Consider the following 23,374-nt stretch of genomic DNA (forward strand, 5'->3'; position numbering starts at 1 on the left):
TTAATTATGTTTATTTATTTTTGTGTGTGTGTGTGTGTGTGTGTGTGTGTGTGTGTGTGTGTAGTGTGTATGAGAGAGAGAAAGTGAGAGAGAGGAGAAAGAGAGAGAGACAGAGACAGAGAGAGAGGAGAAAGAGAGAGAGAGATGACCACAGCCTGTGTGTGATGGTGCCCATATGGAAGTCAGAGGACACTTGTAGAGTCAGGTTTCTCCTTCTACCTTGTGGGTCCCAGCGACAGAACTCAGATGTTCAGGTTTGGTGGCAAGTGTCTTAACATGGAACCATCTCTTTTACTAACCTTTACTTTTCCCTTTTGTGAAATGGATGTAGTAGTAGTACTGCTCTCTTGGGAACTATTGTGATGATTAATTGAGATTATGTGTGCAAAGTTGCCCAGGGCATGCTTAAATGCCCAGTAAATTCCAGCTAGCAGTATATTGCTGCTGCCACCACCAATAAGTAACAGAGAGTTTGAAAGAAAGCTTTAGAAATGAACAGGGAGATTGGGAATTTTTTTTTAAGCCATTGTTTATTTGTAATATCAGCTAAGCACCTTGCTAATTTAAAGTTCTCCTCGAGAGGATGGGTGTTGAAAATGCACATCCCTCCACCTGGCAGAGGGCCAGCTCTCTGAAAGTACAGCTCTTTCTGTAGGAAAAGGACAGACTAGACCCCTGGAGGCTAGACTCTGTTGAAGGTCAGGCAGGTTCACCCAGTCAGGGTTGGCAGGACAATGCTGGCGGGGAATGCAGATTGCTGGGGTCACTTTGCCACAGTTTACTTATTTGGACAGGGAGGAAGAAACAAGTCCTGAGACCCAGAGTGTGAACTTGGAGACAGGAAAAATGGTTAAAATAATGATCAAGACTGGACAGGCAGAGGAGTCACATGAGTGAATTGATGGTAATCCACAAGGTTGTTTTTTTCTTTTGATTCAGAGGCCAAGCCAGCTCTAGCATCTTCAGGTGGTGGTAAGAGGAACCTGGGTGCTGGGTCATTCCAGGTCAAGCCCGTGTGTGACACAGCACAGCTGCTGGATTTATCATACTGGGGTTTGGAGGGTGGCAAGGACTGATAAAAGCCCAAGGCAGCTGGACACGCCTCTCAATTTAAACTGTTGAGTACTTTTCAAAAGTCCAATGTGTATCCTGGTGAAAATCCTCCACTCAAGTGGGGTCTGGATGTCCTTGCGCTCACGAATCTCCATGTTTTACCTCCCACCCCCACCCTGGGGAGTTTGTTGGAGAGAAATACTTATCTCTATTTTCCCCTGCAACAGTCAAGTGTTAGCCTCTAAGAATCTAAATCTTGTTCCCTGCGGATCTGGAGACAGAAACTTTAGTGCAAGGACATTCCAGGACAGTAAGTGGTAATAAAACACAAGCGGAAATAAGATCAAGATGAGATTTATGAGTTCTGTCTTCACCATCCGCTCCAGTCAGAGTGAGGAGAGCCGCAGAGCCTGGCCTGGGGTGCTTTAACCCTGTTCAGAGTTAAACGTGGGGAGAGAAGGTTGGGGCTTCCCCAGCTTTTCAAAGGCTGTGGTTATCCTACCTAATCAGGGAGGTCAGGGGGGCCAACACAGCTTCTCAGCTTTCAGCATTGTCCAAGCTTCGGATCTCTAATACCTGAGAGAGTCTAATGTTCACCCCGGATGTCAATCATCTTATGTCAAGGGCAGGGCAGTAGGGACAACCAGAGTTCTTTCCTAGCTCTTTCACGGACCAAATACCTGGACACTCTTCTCAGAAGGCCCAAAGCTGCTTCCCTGCCAACACGGATCAGAGCTCATCATCAGTCAAGGCAGTCTTTGCATCCCTCACTGGAAAAAGGGCCTGACAGCTGAGTTGTCCACGATGAGCCAGCATATTAATCCATTTTCCATTGCTATTACAAAACACCTCGGGCTAGGCAATAGGGCCCGGAGCCATCATCACTCCAGGCCTGGCAAAGGCCTCTTGGCTAATGGCATCACAATGGCAAGAATGTTTGGTGAGATAAGAAACCAGAGCTGTGCTGAAGTTTCTCCAGGACAATTTACTCTCATGAGAACTAACCGAAGTCCCAGGAGAGCCTTGTCACCCCCTCTGTGAGCAATGGCCCCGGTAACCCATGACCCAATTACTTTGGATTAAGCCCTATGTCTTACAGGCTTTACTACCTTTCAGTTTTGCTACAGTGGTGATCAAGCCTCCAATACACTAACCTTCGTGAGACAAGCCGAATCAAAAGTACCACAGATTTTAGCTGTGTTTGAGGTGTACTTCCTGTGTATGTGCTCACAGATGTGGCTGGATTTCTAGAAGATGTATGTTCTGGACTTGGATGCATGTGATCACAAACAGAATGTGTTTTAGGAGCTCAGATTTATGGATTGTGACTGTCATGTCTCCATTTAGTTAGTTCCAGGGGGCTCTGGGCAGCTGAGGTTTTCTAAAGCTTTCAGGTGATACTGATGCGGTAGAGGCCTTGGTGGTGGGAGAGGGGACTGTGGGTGGGGTTCTGGTCTGCTGCACAGCCATATGCAGTCATTTCCCATCTCTAGAGCAGTGGTTCTCAACCTTCCTAATGCTGTGACTCTTTAATACAGTTCCTCATGCTATGGTGACCCCCCCAACCATAATGATTACCTTCGTTGGCTATTTCATAACTGTAATTTTGCTACTGTTATGATTCAGAATGTAAATATTTTGGGGGATAGAGGTTTGCCAAAGGGGTTGTGATCGAGAAGTTGAGAAGTGCTGCTCTAGAGTGTAGAAAGACCGGGCTAGAACAGCAAATCTAACCCAAGCTGCGCAGTTGAATCATGTGAGCCGTGACAAAATGCTAGTGCCTGGGTCATAATACCAGATTGTCTGAGATTGTCCAGGGCTCCAGCTAGTGTGACATTTTAACCTACCCTGGTGAATTGCACAGCTTGGCGGTGTGTATTTGTTTTGAAAAGCCCCCAAATGACTCCTTGCTGCTGGAGGGGACATCTGTAGCATAGAGGGTGCTCAGCATCCCCTGATGCGCTCTAACTCTGGGTCTGCACCACCCTGTCATCCACATCACATTTCTGCATTAATTGCTGTCATGGAGAAATTGCATATTCTACATGACACATTTCCCCCCAAATAACTAAGGAATACAAACTAGTTAAAGAATTTCCAAATAATTCAAGCAGGATTAAGTACCAACTTCAAAAAATTTAGTCCATTTTATTTCTCTTCTTAATGAAACATCAAAATCTTCATGATTTCAAGTTACCCACTACATATTAGCACTATGGATATTCAAACATTAATTTCATAAAAGTACATTTGGTGTCTTCTAAAGCACTTATGAAAAACATACAGCAGTGTAGTCTGAAGGTTGTGGGTTAGTAATGGTAGTCATGATATTTAAATACTCATCAACTGCTCACTTACTAGGTACTAGTTTGAACATTCTGGATGTATGGTGTTTCTCAGTCCTCACAATAATCTTCTAAGGCAGGACAATTATGTTCCCCTTTTACAGATGGGGAAATTAAGGCATGTGTGGGTACTACCTTGTCTCAAGGTCACACAGCAGAGATGAGCTTCAAATCAGGCCCTGCTCTCTCTGTGGTCTGCAGCAAACTCGTTCTCTTCTAGAAGCCCAGGTCCTCCTGGGCTGAGTGACCTCAGAGCCCTTGGATCCTCCGCAGCTCATAGGTCCACATCTGTCCTCAGGTCCCTCAGAAGATCCCTCACCTGCATCAAGGAGAGTCTGCGTATATTTGTTGACCTAGGGGAGAGAGACAAGGCGGCTGAGGCCTGGCTAGGGGCTGGGCGTCTGCACTACCTCATGCAGGAGGATGAGCTGGTGGAGCTGTACTTGCAGGTGGGTCCTGGTGTGCTCTCGTCTAAGTTGACTGAAAGACAGACATGAGAGCTTGTGGGAGCTGGGGGAGGGGCAGTAAACACAGAGCATTTGTTGCTAATAACTAGTGACGAAAGCTTGGAAGAGTTGGGAGTTTGTTCCAAGTCTTGCTGTTTTGATTTGCTGGAGTGGAGCCCACATTTCCAATTTCAGTCACTTATACATTAAGTGGGTGCTGTTGCTAAATCCATGTACCCTCTGAACCATTATTAATTTATTTTTCTTGGACTCAACTTCAAATCAACCTTTTAAAAACACTTAACTTTACATAATGTCTCAAATCACTGGCTTGACTCGCTTTTAATGGTTTTCCTGAAGCATAATAAAATAAATATTTAAATATGGAAACACAGACTGTTTATCTATGCACTACTAAGATCTCCCCAAGCCCCACCAGAAGAATGTTCTCCTCCTACATGGTAGACTTCCAGACAGAGCAGCAGAGTCTTCTTTCCAGCCTCATGGGTGAAGGCCAAGTCTACACGATGACTCGGGTTTCTAGAATTCTGACTAGGTACCCTGGATCCTCCCCCTGCTTGTCTCACAGAGCTCTGGATATCCTTTTCTCTGCCTTTGATAGCCATTTCTGTCCCTCTAGGCGGCCATCCAGACAGCCTTGAGGTCAGAGGAGCCCTCCCTTGCTCTCAAGCTTTACGAAGAAGCAGGTGATGTGTTCTTCAATGGTACCCGCCACAGACATCGTGCTATGGAGTATTATCGGGTAAGCCATGGACTTCCTGTGCTGAACCAGACCCTGGCACAAATGTGGGCAGCTCCATTGGACCATCTTCCTTGTCCAGCATTTGTAGCTTCATCCTATCTTTTTTTTTTTTTTTAAATTTATTTATTTATTATGTATACAGAAGAGGGTGCCAGATCTCATTACAGATGGTTGTAAGCCACCATGTGGTTGCTGAGAATTGAACTCAGGACCCCTGGAAGAGCAGTCGGTGCTCTTAACCTCTGAGCCATCTCCAGCCCACTTCATCCTATCTTTAACCTAGCAAAGGATCTCATCCACTCCATTACTCTTTGGCTTGAGGTATGAGACTTGCTGCCCCAATATACCATAGTAATTAGGTCTGTTGTGTACAGCACTTTACAGTGGTAGCATATATAGATTATCAGTCTTCTCTTACTAATGTAGCATTAAGGAAGATGACCTAAGGGATGCAATTGGCTACCTTTTCTGTCGCTGTAATAAAGCAATGACCAAGGCAACTTACAGAAGGGAGGGTTTATTTTGGGCTTGTGGTTCCAAAGGGATGAGTAACATCACAATAGAGAAGTGTGACCACAGGCAGGCACAGCAGCGGTGACACCTGAGAGCTCACATCTCAAACTACTAGAGACAGCAAACTCGAGATGGTAAGCATTTTTGGAAATCCCAAAGTCCACCCCCAGGGACAGACATACTTCCTCCAGTAAGGCCATACCTCCCAATCCCCCAAACAGCTGTCAACTGGGAACCAAGTATTCAAATGCGTGAGACTTATGGGAGACATCTCATTCATACATCACAGACACTAAAAACATGCTACTGTGCTTTTAATAAGCATGTATTAAAGTGTATTTAAAAATTAAGATGCATAACATCAGCTCACCAAATCATGATTTCACAGTTATTTTTTGCAAATGATGAGGCAAAAAAATAAGAGAGTAAACAATACTAATTAAGTAAGTGTCCAGATGTAGCAGATATATGAATTGTTGCTTGTCACCTGATCAAAGTTTGGGAAATATTTGGTTTAAAACTTTGCTTGTGTGGGTGTGCACTCTTTGCTCAGTTGCTGCTTTTCATCGCCCATGATCAGATACAAAAAATGTGCTGGGCACTGAGTGTAGGTGGGAGAGCAAAAAACACATTACTGACCATCAAGATGTTTATTTTCATATGCATTTTGTGGACAATAAAATTGAGGTTTGGGACTGGGCAAATGGCTCAGTGTTAAGAGCTCTTGCTACTCTTGCAGCAGACCTGTGTTTGGTTCCCAGCACCCACATGGGGGCTCATAACTGCCTATAGCTCCAATTCCAGGGGATCCAATACCCTCTTCTGGCCTCCTCAGGCACAGCTGTGCACATACATACATGCAGGCACACACTCATACACATAAAATAAAAATAAATTAATTGAAAAAGAAAACTAAGGCTTAAAAACACGAAGTGACATGCCTAAACTTTTAGAATTATGGAAATTACTGAGGACTTTGGAGAGCCCCACACTGGGTGCCATAGTTACTGGGGAAACTGGAGTTCCCTCTTTTGAGTTATTAGCTGTGCTAACAAAAGAATTTAGAAATGGACCTAGAAAGAAGCCCAAAGACAATTTTCTTAAAGTTTAACAGAAAAACAAGGCAGTCAAGCTATAAATCTTGGCAAGACCAGGAGGAGAGAGAAGAGAGGAGGGAAAGCCTTGCTGGTTGTAAGCAGCCACATGGTGGAGGAGGGTGCGCGGTATAGAGAAAGATCGAGAAAGATCAGAGCACCAGGAAAAGCTTTCCCAACATCTGAAAGAGAAAGAAAAAAGAAGGCAAAGAAAATGTGATGTTTTTCTGAGTTAGGACTCAGAAAAGAGCCCAGGCTGCGTGGCAGAAACTCATCAGTCTGATAGAAGACCTCCAGGCAGCTGACCTGGGGAAGGCTTTCTGGGAAGGAAAAGGATGTTATCTCACTAAGGGGACACTGTTTCCCTTATCTTCTTAGCATGGCTTTAGGGGATTGGCAGACCCAGATGGGTTAACTCTTAAGGAGAAAGACAATTGTTTGTAATGTCCTAATTTTTGGAGCAGATTAGAATGTCACATCTTTACCCAGGGCCAGAGGTTGGTTCCATTATTTCTTTTTATTTTTTTATTTTTTTGGTTTTTCAAGACAGGGTTTCTCTGCGTAGCTTTGTGCCTTTCCTGGAACTCACTCGGTAGCCCAGGCTGGCCTCGAACTCACAGAGATCTGCCTGGCTCTGCCTCCCGAGTGCTGGGATGAAAGGCGTGTGCCACCACCACCTGGCTTGGTTGCATTCTTTAATGGGGCCTCAACAGAGCCTTGATATCCTCAATGGCATCCAAGGCCATTCCCTCCTTAAGAGCTGAGACCTTAAAATCATTTAGGATTGGGCTATAGTTGGGGAATGATTATAGACCATTTTCACTATGAAAATCTAGAGACCTCCCATTCCAAAGTTGTTCACTGGAAGGGATTAGTATCTATAGGGTAGCTGCACCCCTAAAATGCCTCCCAGGTAGATAACATTCAGGAAGTGGTAAGCCAGAGCTGCCTTCTGGCATTCCTGGCTGGGGAGACAAGGATGACCTGCCCTGCTTCTGGTTAAGGATGAGAATGGAAGTGTTCACTTTTGGGATCCCTGCCCCTAAACTGCCTAGCTACTTTTTCATCTCCTAACCTCATCATTAGGACGTTGACTTCCTTCCTGTCTTCAGTTTCTCAAAGTTCTTAAACTGGTCTCATCTAGGCAAAGCACCAAGAGCTAAGCCAACTGAGAAAAGGTAACAGGGGGAACACAGAGGTCACTGCAGTCCCTCCAGGAGAAGCCAGACCTGTAGAGTGCAGGGGTGTCTGTAGACTAAGATCTCGATGTCTCGGATCTCAGGCTGGGGCCGTCCCTTTAGCGAGGAGATTGAAGGCAGTGAGAACTGAACTTCGGATCTTCAACAAGCTGACGGAGCTGCAGATCAGCCTCGAGGGCTATGAGAAAGCTCTGGAATTTGCCACCCTGGCTGCCAGGCTGAGTGTCCTCACAGGTAGGTGGTCCTACCCCCTAGGTGCATGGGAGCCAGAGAAATAAACGCCATGCAGGCATGTGCGTGGCTAGTAAGGAAGTGGGCACCAGCTTTGGACTCCACCTGTATAGGCTCTAATCCTAGGTTCAGCAGTCAGGGGAAATGTAACTGAGTAAGGATTAATTTCCACAAGTTTTGCTCCCCACCAACAGAGCAGGTTTCAAATGAGTGTCTACCCAACTCTGTTATGAAGGGCAATAATTGTCTATATAAATATCGCAGCATGGGGTGAGGGATGTAAGTCCTCATTCTGAGGTCAGGGTTGCCAATGGTAATTATTATATCACAGTTGGTAACATTCTCCTGGGAGGTAAATGGTACTTTGTCCTATGCATATGTAATACCTTTATTACGTAAAGACTTTTTACACTGAATTTTTAATTGATTGGTAGTTAGGCCGAAGCACATTTTCCCCATGGAGGAGAAAAGAAGGTCATGTGCCCATTAACCTAACGCAGGACATATTTAAAAGTGCTTTTGCTTACAGGGAAAGCTAGTGGGAAATAGTAAGCTGTCGGCAGGGAGGAAAGGTTGAAGTAAAAAAATTGAAAACCAACTCAGTCTTGAGTGTGTGTACTTTAGGAAAAGCAGTCTCAGTTTTCAGAGAGAAGCCCTGACTCGCTGCAGGAGTGGATAGAGAGCTCTGTGGTAGTTCTAGAAGGGACTTCTATGCATTCTCAAGGTCATCTAAGACAGTGGGCTTTATTTGTAGCTAGTTGAACCAGAGGACTCTTGCCTTTTTTCTTCCACTTTAACCGCAGGAAACTTCATCAAAGGTTTGTGGCTGACCTCAGGAAAGGCCCGAGGGACCTTGGGCAGCTCAGTCTGAGCACTGTGTATCTATTGCTTCCTGGACAAGGTGCTTAAGGAGGTGGGGCTCACCTTACACAGGTGTCTCTGTGATTGAATTTTTCCAGATCAGAGACTTTTCTCTCCTTTGGACTGGTTTTTTTCTTTTTAATTTTTTTTTTAATTTATAATTTTGGCTTTTGGTTCTTTGAAACTTAAAAGAGATTTTTTTTTTCAAGATGGCATGAAATAGCTACCTTGCAAACATTCCAAAAGACAGGACTGGCTGAGGAGCTTTTGTTCTCCGTATTAATAAAAGTACTTTGTATTAAAATGGTTAGTTATTAAAACCATGAATTTACACAAACTTCAAACACCTTAAGCCCTAAGTACACACAAAGCCACTGCCATGAAAGCTTAGGCTAAAAGAGAGTGGGTCTCTGTAGAGTCCATGGAACTGAGAGTTGGTAAGGAACTGGTACGTCGCTGGGCTTTCTGAGGAGACTTCATGTGGAAAGGATGTTTGCTACCCAATGTTCTTCATTGGAAGCAATTCCTAATTGCTAAATTAAGCTGGTCTTGTCATCATAACCCATCACAGGTTTTAAGAAGCAGCTTCCCTCTCAATACTGAATTACAGTGTCATCTGCAACTCAGAGAATATTTTCTTCCAGAAGTCAGACAACTCAGCGTTTTGTGGCTCTCTTTGTAATAACATATTCCATAGGAGCAATGATCTATTTGTGGGGTCATTTAAGGGGTTCCTTGCTCTGAGACACTAAGCCCAATGTGGGCAGGGACCTCCTCTGTTCTCTTTCCTATGACCTTAACCTGTGACATCTAATGGAACTCCAAGTTTTCGGGGCTGAATATGAGTGAACAATGGCCATTGCTGACTACAGGACATCCCTCACTCTTGTAATTCCTAGGAGATCAGAAACAGGAGCTGGTCGCTTTTCACCGCCTGGCTTCTGTGTACTTCTCTCTAAACATGTATGAGATGGCTGAGGACTGCTACCTGAAGACTCTGTCCCTCTGCCCACCATGGCTGCAGAGTCCCAAGGAGGCGCTGTACTATGCCAAGGTGTATTATCGCCTGGGCCGACTCACTTTCTACCAATTGAAGGTAAGTGCTAGTCTTCTGTGACAGACTTTTGAGAGCTACTGTCCAGCCACTCTTTGCTGAGAAAGGTGGTGAGGGGATCAGTGGGCCATGATGAACAGTCTTCATTCATCAGGTATGAATGAAAGGATGGTTTCACTGGGGACATGAGGCCTTCTTCTGTTAAGCCCCGCTGGAGAAGTCTATCAAATGTTCTAAGTCAGTGCCCCCCATTCCGTAGGAAATTACACGGTATAAAGAAATGCACACACATATCAGTATGTTTGAGATAATCACGGATGGCACCTTGGATATAAGGATCTCTAAGCCCTAAGGAAGTTCTTGTCTTGAATCTCTTCCTTGCTGGCCTGGAGTTCAATCTACAGCTCGCAGTTGCTTCTGGAATGGAGTTGGTAGCCTGAAATCCTGCCACAGCTCTGACCCCCAAATTGTGTTCTCAAGTTTGGCTTCCCCTTGCAAAGGTCCTTGTCACGAATACAGTGACTTGTTGAGTCTCGTCTGACTTTGACCTCAAAGGGAGACTCAGGGCGCCTCTGCTGACCTCTTGTTACTGTGAAACTGTTTCTGGCCTGAAATAAGTATACAGGCTAATGAGAACCAGGGCTATCTTTTTTGCATCCTGCCTGAGGAAGCATCTGTTTCTCATCCTACTGTGTAGAGAGGGACAGGCGAGTGAAGGCCCACTTAGCCATCACACTGTAGTGCCACAGCAATCGGCTCAGGGACAAGAATGTGCAGCCTGGTTGCGTCAGCCAAGGACTCCAGGCATTGCAATGGGGAAAAACCTTGAATGACTATAAACAGTTATAGCTGGAAGCTGAAGTATGGATTCAGTTTTGAGTACTTCTGGATCCCGTTCCTCCATCAGCTTCACGAATTCCTCCCATCTCTTTCTTGACACTGTATGTTCCTCTTACTCCGTGTCTCTTGGGTTCATTCTTTGCCAACACTTGGGAGGCTCATCCCATATCCAAAAGGACATGGACAAGGAAAACCTTGCTGGGTCACACTGAAAAGTTCCAGAGACGGGTGGACAGGTTAGCTTTGGGTCATGTCTATATATCCTTGAAAGGTTGTGTTGAGTGCAATGTTGTGTCATGACTGGATGAGATGGGGAAGATGCCGCCTCTGTGCCTGAGGAGGAGGGGTACCATGATTGACAGTGCCACTGGAAATAGAGTACAGTGTGGGAAGAACTCCTGTGAGGCACTGGGATGTGGGGGTGGAGTAATTAAAAATGTTCTCAGCACAGATTTTAAGCCTGTCCTGGAAATGCTGCTGACGTCTCTTCTTTGCCCCATGGCGTTAGGATGCCCATGATGCTACTGAGTACTTCCTGTTGGCGCTAGCAGCTGCGGTCCTGCTGGGTGACGAGGAGCTGCAGGACACCATTAAGAACAGGCTGGACAACATCTGCCAGAGTCCCTTGTGGCATAGCAATCCCTTGGGGTGCTCCTCAGAGAGGGCACGGTGGCTCAGTGGTGGGAGTCTGGCCCTCTGAAGAGACCCATCCCCTTTCTGACCACTTTGCCCCATGTTCTTAGATCTGGTCTGGGAGAGTTCAAGTTTTCACCTCATTTTATGGAGAAGAGAGGTGCCCAGAAGGAGCAGGGCTCTGTGAGGAGCATCTTGGCTCCACGCTTCGATTCTGGAGCTCTGCCCAGGTCACTGGGACTCTTCTACACAGACAGCTCCGAAAATGCCTTCTCTCCACCCAGCTCTGGAGAAAGTGAGGAAGGCAGGCACTGTGCTGGGAAAGGGCGAGCAGACTGTCCTGGCGCCCTCATTGGTGTTCTCAGGGAAAGACCCTCCAGTTCCAGGGGAGGAACCCATCCTTTCTTGCTTGCTTTCTTCAGAACCAAAGGAGGCAGCACTCCATGCTCATGGGGACTGCTGGCACAGACATTCAGCATGGCCGTAGCTGACACAGGCCCAGAAGGGCCAGGTGGAATGCACAGAGGTCTAACTGGGACCCATGTTCTCCATTCTACCTGGAAGCAGAGGTCCTGGACAACCTCCCCGAAACTCCAGTGAAACTTACCAGGGCTAAGCCTTGAGAATTATGACATACACTACTTGTAAATACTGTATATAATTAAATATTGGCTATTTACATTTATATACACCTTTTGTCTTCTTTATCATGGAGCGGCAGGGAGCTGAGCTGAGCTATGGATCAAATACCCAGATGTCTTATTACTTCAGAGTGGCTCCTCTATAAAACACCTCTGTGAGTTATCTGTAACCACATACCACATGGAACGACTTGTAACAACACTGATTATTCATCTGATTGTGTTTGGAGGGCAGTAATCCAAGTGTGACCTCGCTGGGTCTTCTGGCTCAGGATGGCTTACAAGACCGCAACCAAGGTGTTGGCTCAGGAGGAGTCACCTTGGGTTCAACTAGAGAAGAAACTGCTTCCAACTGGTTCACATGGTTGTTGGCAGGAGTTGGCTTGGTGGTTGCTGGCAGTTGGCTAGAAGCTAGCCACAGTTGGGGCCATGTTGATAGCTCCCATCATCAGAGTGAGCAAGGCAGGGAGGCAAAAGAAAGATCATGCAAGAGACTATAATCCAATTGAGAAGTGGTACCTATTTGCTCTACCAGAGCTCCTTATGGCATAGCAATCACTTGGGATGCTCCTCGGAGAGGATCAGCTTACACAAATGAGAGATGGGTGGCCAGCAAGGGCGCAGAAGTCAGGAGCAGAGGGATCACAGATTATTTCTGGAATTGCTTACCATCGTAACCGAGCTTTTGGTAATGGAACTAGGCAGTGAGTTCAAATTAAGTTCCACTGACCACAGTGTCAGCGTCAGCTGATTGACATCTGAAGTGTAAATTCTGGGTCTGTCCCTGAGACATCTGAGTGGAAACTCCTAGAGCTCAGCTCTCTACCTCTCACGAACTCTCCCAGCCATTCAAGTGCGTACTGAATGTGGCAAGTGTTCTAGGCAAGTGTGCATATGAACTGCCTGGTGAATAAGCTGACCATGAACTTTTGGTTCCTGCTTCTCATAACTCTGGTTCAGGGAGTCACGTGGTCCAGGAGCAAGCATTTGGGGAGAGCAACTCCAGGGATCATGAGGCAGAAGGTTCACACCTGCTCTCAGCAGAGTAACACACGTGAGGTCTGGCCACCACTCTCTCCACCTGCACATAGCAGCCTAGATTTGACTAACTGGACCATATGCTCCTTGTCTTTAGACTTTTGGGGATGACTAGATGTTGTCTGTGTTTTGGGGGTGAGAAGAATTGGTACACTGAGTTATCATTACATGTAGTCACCAAGGTTATAGATACATCAGCGTATTTTTTTTTTCCTGAGGGAGTCAATCTCAGTCAGCTGTTCTCTGGTCTAGAGTGCTCTTCCCCAGAAAGGAAATGGAACGATTCAATCCACTCCTGTGAAATAGATGCAGTTTTGCCCCCACTCCAAACTGTAAACTCCCAAGGCCGGGAGGAACGCTGTGGTTGAGGCTAGCTCTAATCTCCCCATGCAGAGTCCTTGCACAAACATTCTGAGGGATGGTCCGGGCACGTGCGTTCCAGAGCAGTTATACATCTTAGATCTGAAGAAGGCTCTCTTGGCCTGGAAGCCATGCCACAGACATTCCCCATCTGACTCAAGTTACAATCTCTCTCCTTTCCCACTGATGGGCTAGTATCCTCTGGTCAGAGCGAATGCTTTTTCAGAGCTGCTCAGGCCTGTGATGCTGACTGAGACATGGGTGTTGCTGTCATTAATGTGATTTGATGTTATATTTTAAGCCTTACTAAGATTTGTCTCCTCAGCAACTCCATCCTATTCTCCACATGAGGCTTTCTGTCCCATCAGATGTTTTCAGTTGTTTCAAGTGTACATGTTCTATGTATGCATACCGATATGCATTTGTACATGTGCACACAGGCACATGTACATGAAGGGCATTATATTGGCTTCTTGATACAGATATCTGTATATGCATGGATGTATATATGTATTATGTATAGGTACTTGTGCTATGTGAATATAATGTAATTCATTAGTCAGAAGTTCATTTGGGGAGGAAATAGGCGAGGGTGAATGGAGAAAAATGGAACAGATCTTGGAAGAATGAGAAACCTCAACTTGATGTTAATTGCAGGGAGACTCTGTAGTTCTGAGCTCTGACCTCTGAGATCAGTCAACTGACAGCTCCTTTCCCATGGGCTGCTGTCATTGTCCTGCATGAGCAGGTTTGGAGATGTCATCTATGGGAAGAAATCAGATCTTTGTATACCCTGTTTTTATTCTTCTTTCTAAGGGTGAATAAACTGAGAAGCAGAAAGTAGTTTTGTCAGCCACACAGGTAGAGGCAAACACAACAGTGCTCCGAAGTTTCTGATCTAAGTACTTAGGTGGGGAACGGTAGAGATTTCTGTGTAACTGTGTCTGCACATACGCTTAAGCCTGTGTTTCTCACCCCGTGCAACATTGGAAGAGCCATTTGTCAAGCTATTTTATACCTACTTAGTTTGGGGGCTTTAGTTGGCTCTTCTTTCCTCTCCCCTTTATTTCCTTTGCTCACATAAAGAACGAATGTTGTACACCCCCCCCCCACACACACACACAGAGAGAGAGAGAGAGAGAGAGAGAGAGAGAGAGAGAGAGAGAGAGAGAGATGTATTGCTTTTCAACAGAATTCCATAAATAATAAATAAAATGAGAAAAAAATGCACTGAATTCAAACTCAGTCTGGTTGCTTACCAAAAGTTCTTTGCCTAAGCCTGATCTTTCACTGCTCAAAAGATAGAGAAATTAACAAACGAGAAAGCATAGAAGACAGTCTAGCACTGGTCAGGTTCTTTTTGAACTATCTGAGAATAAAAAAAAGCAGCAAAAATAACTCCCATCCTCATGGATAGAGTCAGTGCCATCCAAGCATGTGCTCCTCAGGGCGGGGAAGCAGGGACCAGGCTGGGTGAGAAGAAAGGGGCACGTGATGCACTGTGGAAGACAGTCAGGATCTTCAGCATCTCTAGAGAAGTCGAATTCTAGGGAACGGTGAGTCCTCAGGACAGGAACTTTATCTGGGACAGGAGCAAGGGACATCAGGGAGGGTTTCCTGGAAGGAAGTAATGTTTGTGTTCTGCATGGAGAGAGCTACTGAATTTTGGCTGTGGGCAAGCCTGCAGGTTGGTATTGACAGACTGGATGCATGCCATGAGAAGCTCCCAAGTGGGAATCGATTAGGAGGCTGGAGCAGAGTCCGGGACATAGGGAGGAAGGACAAAAGAAGTCCCACAGAGGTTGTGGAGACAGGCTTCACCCTGAGGATAAGAGCAAGCTGTGGAAGGGGTAGAGGCCATTGAGAGTGACATGGAGGTTCTGTGCTTCGGAAAGCAGATTTGGAAGCAGTGTGAGAATGGTTTACAGGGAAGCAAGGGGTGGAGCGAGGGGTAGGTTTAGAGTGCTATTACTGCCCCCATCCCAATTTGCTTCTTCCAGGCTGTGTGGCCTTCAGCAAACAACTTTTCTAAGCCAAGCACCATCAAACTGTGTTAGATAGCACATGTGAAAGTACCCAGTACATATAGTACCTGGCCAAGAGGTAACCCTCAGATGAGCTGATAAAGATTTGTTTGCCTTCTTCATTTCATAGACAAGGAAATGGCTGAAGCAAATCTATCTTTAGGGACAACCCATTACCCAGGGAACAAAGAAACCCCATCTAGAACACAAACAAATGCGACTCTTAAAAGGGAATCTATTGACTCCACCTATCAGCTCTTTTATTTTAAAGCTGAGCTTTGAACTCTTTTTGTCTGGGCTTTATCAGCTACTTTGCAGGTGTGCTATGAATCTCTTTCTTTCTAGTATAAAATTTGCTGTTAGAAAAGTGCAGTGACCCTCCAGCTGTGGCTGGGGACACTGGTCCTTCATGCGTGGACCCTTGAGACTGAAGACAGCTTCCCAGGGGGACCAGAGTAAGTTGTGTTATGCCTCTCAACACAGTTCATCCTCTGCCTGGAATCTGGGGTGAAACTCCATGTGTGTGGGACTTAGTACGAGCCCTCAATTCCAGGAACAGTCACAGTGAAGCAGAATTACACAGGTTCCTGGCATATCTGGTTCTTTCTCACCCCGCAAAGTATAGGCTCCTTAGGGGCAGTCTTTGATTCTGGACTTGAGTTATCATCATCTGCACCCACAGCCCCCATCAGTCTTTTGAACCCAGCGGATGAACAGACTACTGGGCATCCTGGCTCTGAGAACTTGGCATGGGTTCGTGTTCCTCAGAGGCATGTCTTCTCCCCTGAGAGGCAGAGAATGGTGGGGATTTGGATGGAGACTCTGTCCACCTGAGATTGCCAGAGATAGGGTCGAGATTGACACAGGTGGCTGAGACTGTAATTGCAGCCACTCTGTTTGCTTTCTCAGGTTGACTGAAGGTGCCAGAGGAGGACACTGTGATTTCAAAGTGGTTTTAAAGGTGGGAACTGCACATCCTGGCCCTAAAGTAGCCTCTGACTCAAGGCCAGAGCACCCTTCCAGGGTGCTTTCACATATAACAGGTGCTGGCAGTTCTCTGTGGAAATCAAGATGTCCAGGAGGGGGCGGCAGTGTCTTTTCCAACTCTTCATGTACACTGTCTCCATCATGTATTTAGAAGCTCTGAATCAGACTAGAACAGCAGTTTCAAAAATTTACCTATTGATGTCTATATATTACTATGACTCATATTTTTTGTTACATTCCAGTACTTGTATGCATAACCACACTTATACGTATTTGACAAACACCACTTGTTTCTTACATTGAATATACTCTGATTTACTCATTTTAAAGAAACATTTTATTCTAGTTAAAAAAACATACAGTATGGGTGTGGATGGAGGGATCCATGGTTAAGAGCTTTTGTTGCTCTTGCAAAGGATCTAAGCTCAATTCCCAGCACACACATTCAACAGCTCACAACCACCTATAACTCCAGCTCCAGGGGAAATGACAACCACTGTCTGATCTCCAAGGGCATCCTAAACCACTTCTCCTCACCCCCTGTCTCTCTTTCTGTTCCTCTTTCTCTGTTTTTCTCTGTCTCTCTGTCTGTCTCTGTCTCTGTTTCTCTCTCTCTCTCTCTCTCTCTCTCTCTCTCTCTCTCTCTCTCACACACACACACACACACACACACACACACACACAAATAAAAAATACATAGTGTGCTAACTAGATTAACATTTAGCCTGACAGGTACTGATCTGTCATTTGGTTGGTCACACGGGCTCTTGTGAGGAAGATATGGCTTTTGTCCTTGTATGTCTTTTGATGGGCAGCATTTTGAGACTAAAATATGTGTACAATGACAGTTGACACTGAGTGGCTGATACGTGTCATACAGAAGAACCCTTGTTAGGATTCTCTCCTGGAATCTCACATTTTGATGGAGATACTCTTGTTTTTAGTTCCACTGAGACTTAGAAAATGGAATTGGCTCTTCTAAGTCCATAGTAGTTGAGGTGAGATTTGAACTCATATCTTTCTGATGCTAGAATCATAGAACTAAGAATCACAGAACTAAGCTGTTTCATGCTTGTATGCTTTGAACAGGGGACACATCTCTGGGAGAGACAGTTTGATGGATATTGCCACAAACAGAAAACAGATTACAACATTTCAGCAGCTTGTACCATTGGGCAGAAAGCAACTCACTGATTCTGGTGGGTCAGAAATTTGGTAAACCAAGAACACAACTAGGGGGAACAAATTTTTTAGGAGCTCCTAGAATAAAACATGATTCTAGTTGACCATATTCAAACTGTTTAGCAAGTCCGCCAGCCAGCCAGCCAGCCAACTAACCAACTAATCAACCAGCCAGGCAACAAGTCAGCCAGTCAGCCAGCCCACAAACCAACCAGCTAGTCAGTGAGTCAACCTGCCAACCAGCCATCCATCCAACCAACCAACCAACCAACCAACTAACCAGGTAGTCAACCAGCCAACTATCTAGCCAGCCAGCCAGCCAGCCAGCCAGCCAACCAACCAACCAACCAACTAACCAGCTAGTCAACCAGCCAACTATCCAGCCATCCAGCCAACCAAACAACCAGTAACTAACAAACAAATATTCAACATATCCCGTGTGTTAGGCTCGTACCCTAGTGAGCAAGATAATGATAGATGCTGACCTCCTAGAGTCTGTGGGCTCCTGGGAAGGCCAAGACCCTCTGATGAACTTCTCCCTCATTATCACCAGGATAACTTAGGTTTGAACCTGTATGCTCTGGACACTGTACTAACTGTTGCACTTACCGTAATACTGACTCATTTTAACATCTTGCCAGGAATTAATTACATAGCATAGTAGGCTGGCCATCTGGTACACATAAGGAAACAAGTTCAGAGATGTGAAACAAGAGACAAGCTCTTGTCCAAAGTCCCACAGGTAGAAAAATGTTAGAGGGAGAACACTAACTAAAGCCTGGCCCGTGTTATAGGTATTACCCAACATGCAGGCTAGACTTTCATTTAATTGCATGGAACTCAAGCTTAGAAGATCTTATTCATCCGAACACCCTGTCTAGTGAATGGTGGTGTCACTGAGCAACTCACTGCTTACCAGCTGTGAAGGTTATCCTTGGTAAGTGGGAGTGTTAACAGAATTGATAAGACTGTTGTGAAAACCAAATGTGTTAATATATATTTAAATAGTGTAGTGCATTACCATTGCATTAACAATCATTTTTTTTCTTTTTTTTAATATGCTCAGAAAAGACTGGTTTGTACTTTTTCCATTTTATTTTATTTATTTTATTTTTTAAATTTTATTAATTATTATTATTATTATGATTATGATGATGATTATGTGTTTTAATTTTATACATTAGCCATGGGTTCCCCTGTCCTCCCTGCTCCTGCTCCCACCCCCACCTCCCCCCAGCCCCTCCCCTCCATTCCATGTCCTCCAGGACCAAGACATCCCTGGGGACTCATTTAAACCTGGTGGATTCAGTACAGGCAGGTCCCGTCCCCTCCTTCCAGGCTGAGCATGTGTCCCTGTGTAAGCCCAAGGTTCCAAACAGCCAGCTCATGCACCAAGGACAGGTCCCGGTCCCACAGCCTGATCAGGAATACAGGGAACATAACTAAACATAATAAAGGCAGTCTACAGCAAGCCAACAGCCAACATCAAATTAAATGGAGAGAAACTCAAAACAATACCACTAAAATCAGGAATAAGGCAAGGCTGTCCCCTCTACCCATACTTATTCAATATAGTACTTGAAGTTCTAGCCAGAGCTATAAGACAACACAAAGAGATTAAGGGGATACAAATTGGAAAGGAAGAAGTCAAGCTCTCCCTATTTGCAGATGACATGATAGTATACATGAGTGACACCAAAAATTCAACCAAGGAACTGATACAGCTAATAAAAACCTTCAGCAACACAGCAGGATACAAGATCAACTCAAAATCAGTAGCCCTCCTATATACAATAGACAAACATGCTGAGAAGGAAATCAGAGATACATCACCCCTTACAATAGCCACAAATGATATAAGATACCTTGGGGTTACTCTAAGTAAGCATGTGAAGGACCTATATGACAAGAACTTTAAGTCCCTGAAAAAAGAAATTGAAGAAGATGTCAGAAAATGGGAAGATCTCCCATGCTCATGGATAGGCAGGATTAACATAGTAAAAATGGAGATCTTAACAATCATTCCATAATAGCATTTTTGAGTCAAAAAGGTAATGGATTCAGCTTGTAGTATGCAGAGAAGATATTGATAGTTGTTAATCTAACTGTATGTGAAAATATTCATTCATATTTTCTATTTGGTTGTGTCCCATGATATCAGAGATTGTCAGTCCATGTCACCATTATATCCATAATGCTAGGACATGGGCTGACCCTTGGGAGGTGAGGCTCAGTGTTTACTTATTGCATAAAACAATGAGTGAATGAATTATATACCACATGTTTTATTTACATGTGGTTAAAATAATGAAGTAAATAAATATATCCCTTATAGGATGGCAGCATGACCTTAAACAGAGAAGCACTTGTGTGATTGCAGGTATCCTGTAGACTGGAAGGATGTACAACTTCCAGGAAAAAAAGCGTGTGTGTGTGTGTGTGTGTGTGTGTGTGTGTATGTGTGTGTGTGAATCATTTTCTTTCCAGTTTCAACAGAACCATCCAGGGTTCTGGGATGTCCTGGGCTAGGTCTTCACGGCATCTTGAATTCTCCAGCAATGATGTGCCAATTCTCATGAAAGAAAAAGACCTTTCATTAAAAAAAGAAAAAAAAATATATATGGAAAGAACACGAAGTTGGGTGGGTAGGGAGGTGAGAGTATCTTGGAGGAGTTGGGGGAGGGCAAGAACATGATCAAAATATAGCATCTGAAAAAAAATTTTAATACAAATTTAAAAAAAGAAAAAGACCTTTCTTCCTGTCCTTTAACTTCAAACTGAGGTCAAAGGCTTTAGGCTGATCTGAAAATAAATAAAGGCCCAAAGAGACAAAAGCTGTTCTGGAGCCAGCCCTCACTGTAAACACCAGCCTTCCTTTCCTCTGGCCTGAAGCTTCCAGGCACCTCCCCAGCCCACTGTGACCTCACTTAGCCTAAAAGCCTGGTGACTGTGGCAGGTCCTGGCAATCTTCTTGAAACAGATGGAGAGGCTTCTGAAGGGTGTCTGGGGATGTGTGCAGTCTTAGTTTTATTGCTACATAAATTTTTTAAATAAAGAATATGTAGCATGCAATTCACAATATAACAAAAATGATAGGCAATCTGTTTGTACCTCTCTCTGCTGTGGGGAGCTGTTGCATTATTTTTCCATAAAATCTTATTTGTTCTTCAAAAAGAATGATGAAATTTTCAATCATAATTTTCAAATTGGCAATTAGTTCTAAAACAATGCATTTACTGATTTGTGTGTTTCTTGTATCTAGGCTCATGGGAGTTGCCATGGGATTACAAATATAGTTTTGACATGAATGTTGGTTGATAACTTTATGAACAATTAAGATGAAAGTCAAGCAATAGTTGGAAAGAAATTGTGAATGAGATGAGTGACTTTCTGTTGGATGAGAAAAAAAAACTGTCTGTTTCTATGTGTTGGTCCCAGAGAGCAGCTTTGGAGGTGCCACAGTCTTATGTACACAATTGCCATCATGTTCTTTTTCTTTAAAAAGATTTTAGTGTGTGTGTGTGTGTGTGTGTGTGTGTGTGTGTGTGTGTCTCACAGTCACCATCATGTGCATGTGGTAGTCAGAGGCAACTTGTGGGAGTTGATTCTCTTTTTCTACCATGTGGGTTTAAACTGAAGTCATCAGGTTTGGTGGCAAGTGCCTTTCCCTACTGGGTCCTGCTGCCTGCCCTACCATACAATTCTTAAGTCCAGAACACCAACAGGACTGTGAGTTGAGCTGGATTTTTGGCACTCACTAACTTTTGTAGTATAAATGCACCCATCCACTGTGGTCAATATCAAGCATCATGAAGTAGAACATTTGGAAAGATTCAACGGTGCTCAGACGTAGGTGGTATCCTACTACACAGATGCCAGGACATAAACACCCCAAGAACATAGATGTGCCCTCACATTAATGTGGTCCTGTGGGTGAAAGCTTATGCAGGAGACAACATCTTTTCCATGAGTTGAGTCATATGCTGTATCCTTTCACATTGGATCCTTTGGTGTTCTAATGGGCCATTCTAAAGGTTTTGGGATCAAGAAGGATTGGAGTCCCAAAAGACCCGTGGGAAGGGTCAGCAGATATTTAATACATAGGCCTAATTCTGGGTTTGGGATGAAATCTTTTTGAGGACTTGGCTGAGAGCTCAAGGTTTGTATCACATTGTGTCAAGATAGTAACAAATATCAAGTCTTATTAGCTTGGTGACCTTAGGGACCCAACCTAACCCCTCTGTGCCTTAGATTTCCCTCCTGTTAAATGGGACATTCAGGAATATACTTCATGTTTTTAAAGTACTTAGTCCCAAACCGTGTTTGGAATTTATATTCAATAAATAATGGATTTTTTAAACCATGTGAACTCCAAAATAAATAAAACCAGCTAAATGTTTACCGAGGTCTTGCTGCACACCAGGCAATGGATTTGTACTTTGAACCCATGATCTCATTTTGTGTTCACAAAATCTCAGGGAAGAACTACTAGCAACCCCAGTTGGAGCTGAGGAAACCAGCGCTGGAAGAAGTTGTGATTTGCTCAAGGTCTAGCAGCTTGCAGCAGTGGAGGGAGGAGATGGACACACTTGGTCTGGCTCCAGAGGCAGTACTCTTCACTGCCAAGTGGTTCTGAGTGCCTTCTCTCTGTGAGTTCATCAGCAGGGCTATCTCCAGGGTAACCTGATGTCTTAGTTAGTGTTTCTACTGCTGTGAAGAGACACCATGACCATGCAACTCTTAAAAAGGAAAGCATTTAATTGGAGTGACTCACTTACAGTTCGGAGGTTTAGTCCATTATTGTCATGGTGGGAAGCATGGTGGCATGCAGGCAGACATGGTGCTGGAGAAGGAGCTGAGAGTTCTTACATCTTGACCAGCAGGAAACAGGAAGTGGTCTGAGTCACTGGGTGTGGCTCAAGCATATATGAAACCTCAAAGTCCTCCTCCACAGTGACACACTTCCTCCAGCAAAGCCACACCTCCTAATAGTGCCACTTTCTATGAGCTTATGGGGCAATTACATTCAAACTACTATGTCCAATTATCTGTTAAATTCCCTCAGCAGTGTGTGTGCGTGCGTGTGTGTGTGTGTGTGTGTGTGTGTGTGTGTATGTGTGTGGTCTGTCTGTCTGTGTATGTGTATTGAAAGGCCATGTTACTTGTCAGGGGAAGAAACCAAGATGTGGACAGCCATATATTTGCATTTCCAAAGAAGAACCATTAATCATATATGGACATATTTCATATGAACCTAGCTGTAGAAAGTATGCAAAGACAAGAATAAGATAAAGAACAAGGCTCTACTGCACCCCAGAACATATTAATATGAAATCTCCTCTACACTTGAATTTTCCCGGAATGCTGAACCCACAAGAGAAAGCAGAGAAGAGTAGTTATGAGAAAACATTTTGCAGAAGGGTTAAGGCTGCTTAGGAATAATTCCTAAAGGGGAAGTAGTCTTCACCCTACCCAACATGCTCACCAGCACATACAGAAAGGTCTGTACATATGTGTACCTCTATACTCACTCTGGGAACCCATTGCTTTTTATGTGTATCTCTTCAGTCTCTATCACTCCATCTAGAGCTTTGCACACATCTCCTTGAATGGCTAGTTCCAGCATTCACATGAATGACAGCACAGAATGTCATAATACACAGAAGCCATTAAGATAACAGTTAAGCGAATGACTACCACTTGAAAAAGCAGTTGGAAGATGTTAGTTAGCATTGTGCAACCCCAAAACTCAGACGTATGTATGTCCTTCCTTTAGCATGACTTCCTAGGGCATATTATACTATTGGCTCATCTATGGCTTCCCCCCACTGTTCCAGCAGCTGTGACATCATTTCTCTGTGTGTGTAAACTCAGAGATACTCAATAGCTCCGTGTATGCTGCCCGAGAGGTGTACATAGGTTCTAATATGGTCCTAGCATCTGTGGGTCCTTAAGAGACCCACATTTGGATATCAGCATTTGGAGCTATGGCTATTTCCACTGTAAAAGAGGGATAATGATCACCTGCATCACGAAGTTGCCATAAATGTAATGTGACAATGTGTTTAATGCCCTCAGAGTGGTGGCTGGAATATAATATGCACGTAATA

General features: G+C 44.4%; 1 protein-coding gene across 1 annotated transcript in view; it reads left to right on the forward strand.

Moving 5' to 3' along the window:
• Sh3tc2 (SH3 domain and tetratricopeptide repeats 2) overlaps positions 1-11,719 on the forward strand; it is a 58,399-nt gene extending 46,680 nt beyond the window's left edge. Inside the window, exons 13-17 of the mRNA XM_036205058.1 lie at positions 3,697-3,847; positions 4,485-4,607; positions 7,497-7,647; positions 9,405-9,601; positions 10,908-11,719. Of these exons, the coding sequence (XP_036060951.1) occupies positions 3,697-3,847; positions 4,485-4,607; positions 7,497-7,647; positions 9,405-9,601; positions 10,908-11,099 (814 nt within the window). The 3' untranslated portion in view covers positions 11,100-11,719. The remainder of the gene's footprint in view (positions 1-3,696; positions 3,848-4,484; positions 4,608-7,496; positions 7,648-9,404; positions 9,602-10,907) is intronic.
• Positions 11,720-23,374: the final 11,655 nt, after the last annotated feature.

This window comes from Onychomys torridus, chromosome 13, assembly GCF_903995425.1.
Source record: "Onychomys torridus chromosome 13, mOncTor1.1, whole genome shotgun sequence".
In the NCBI taxonomy this organism is placed as follows: Eukaryota; Metazoa; Chordata; class Mammalia; order Rodentia; family Cricetidae; genus Onychomys; species Onychomys torridus.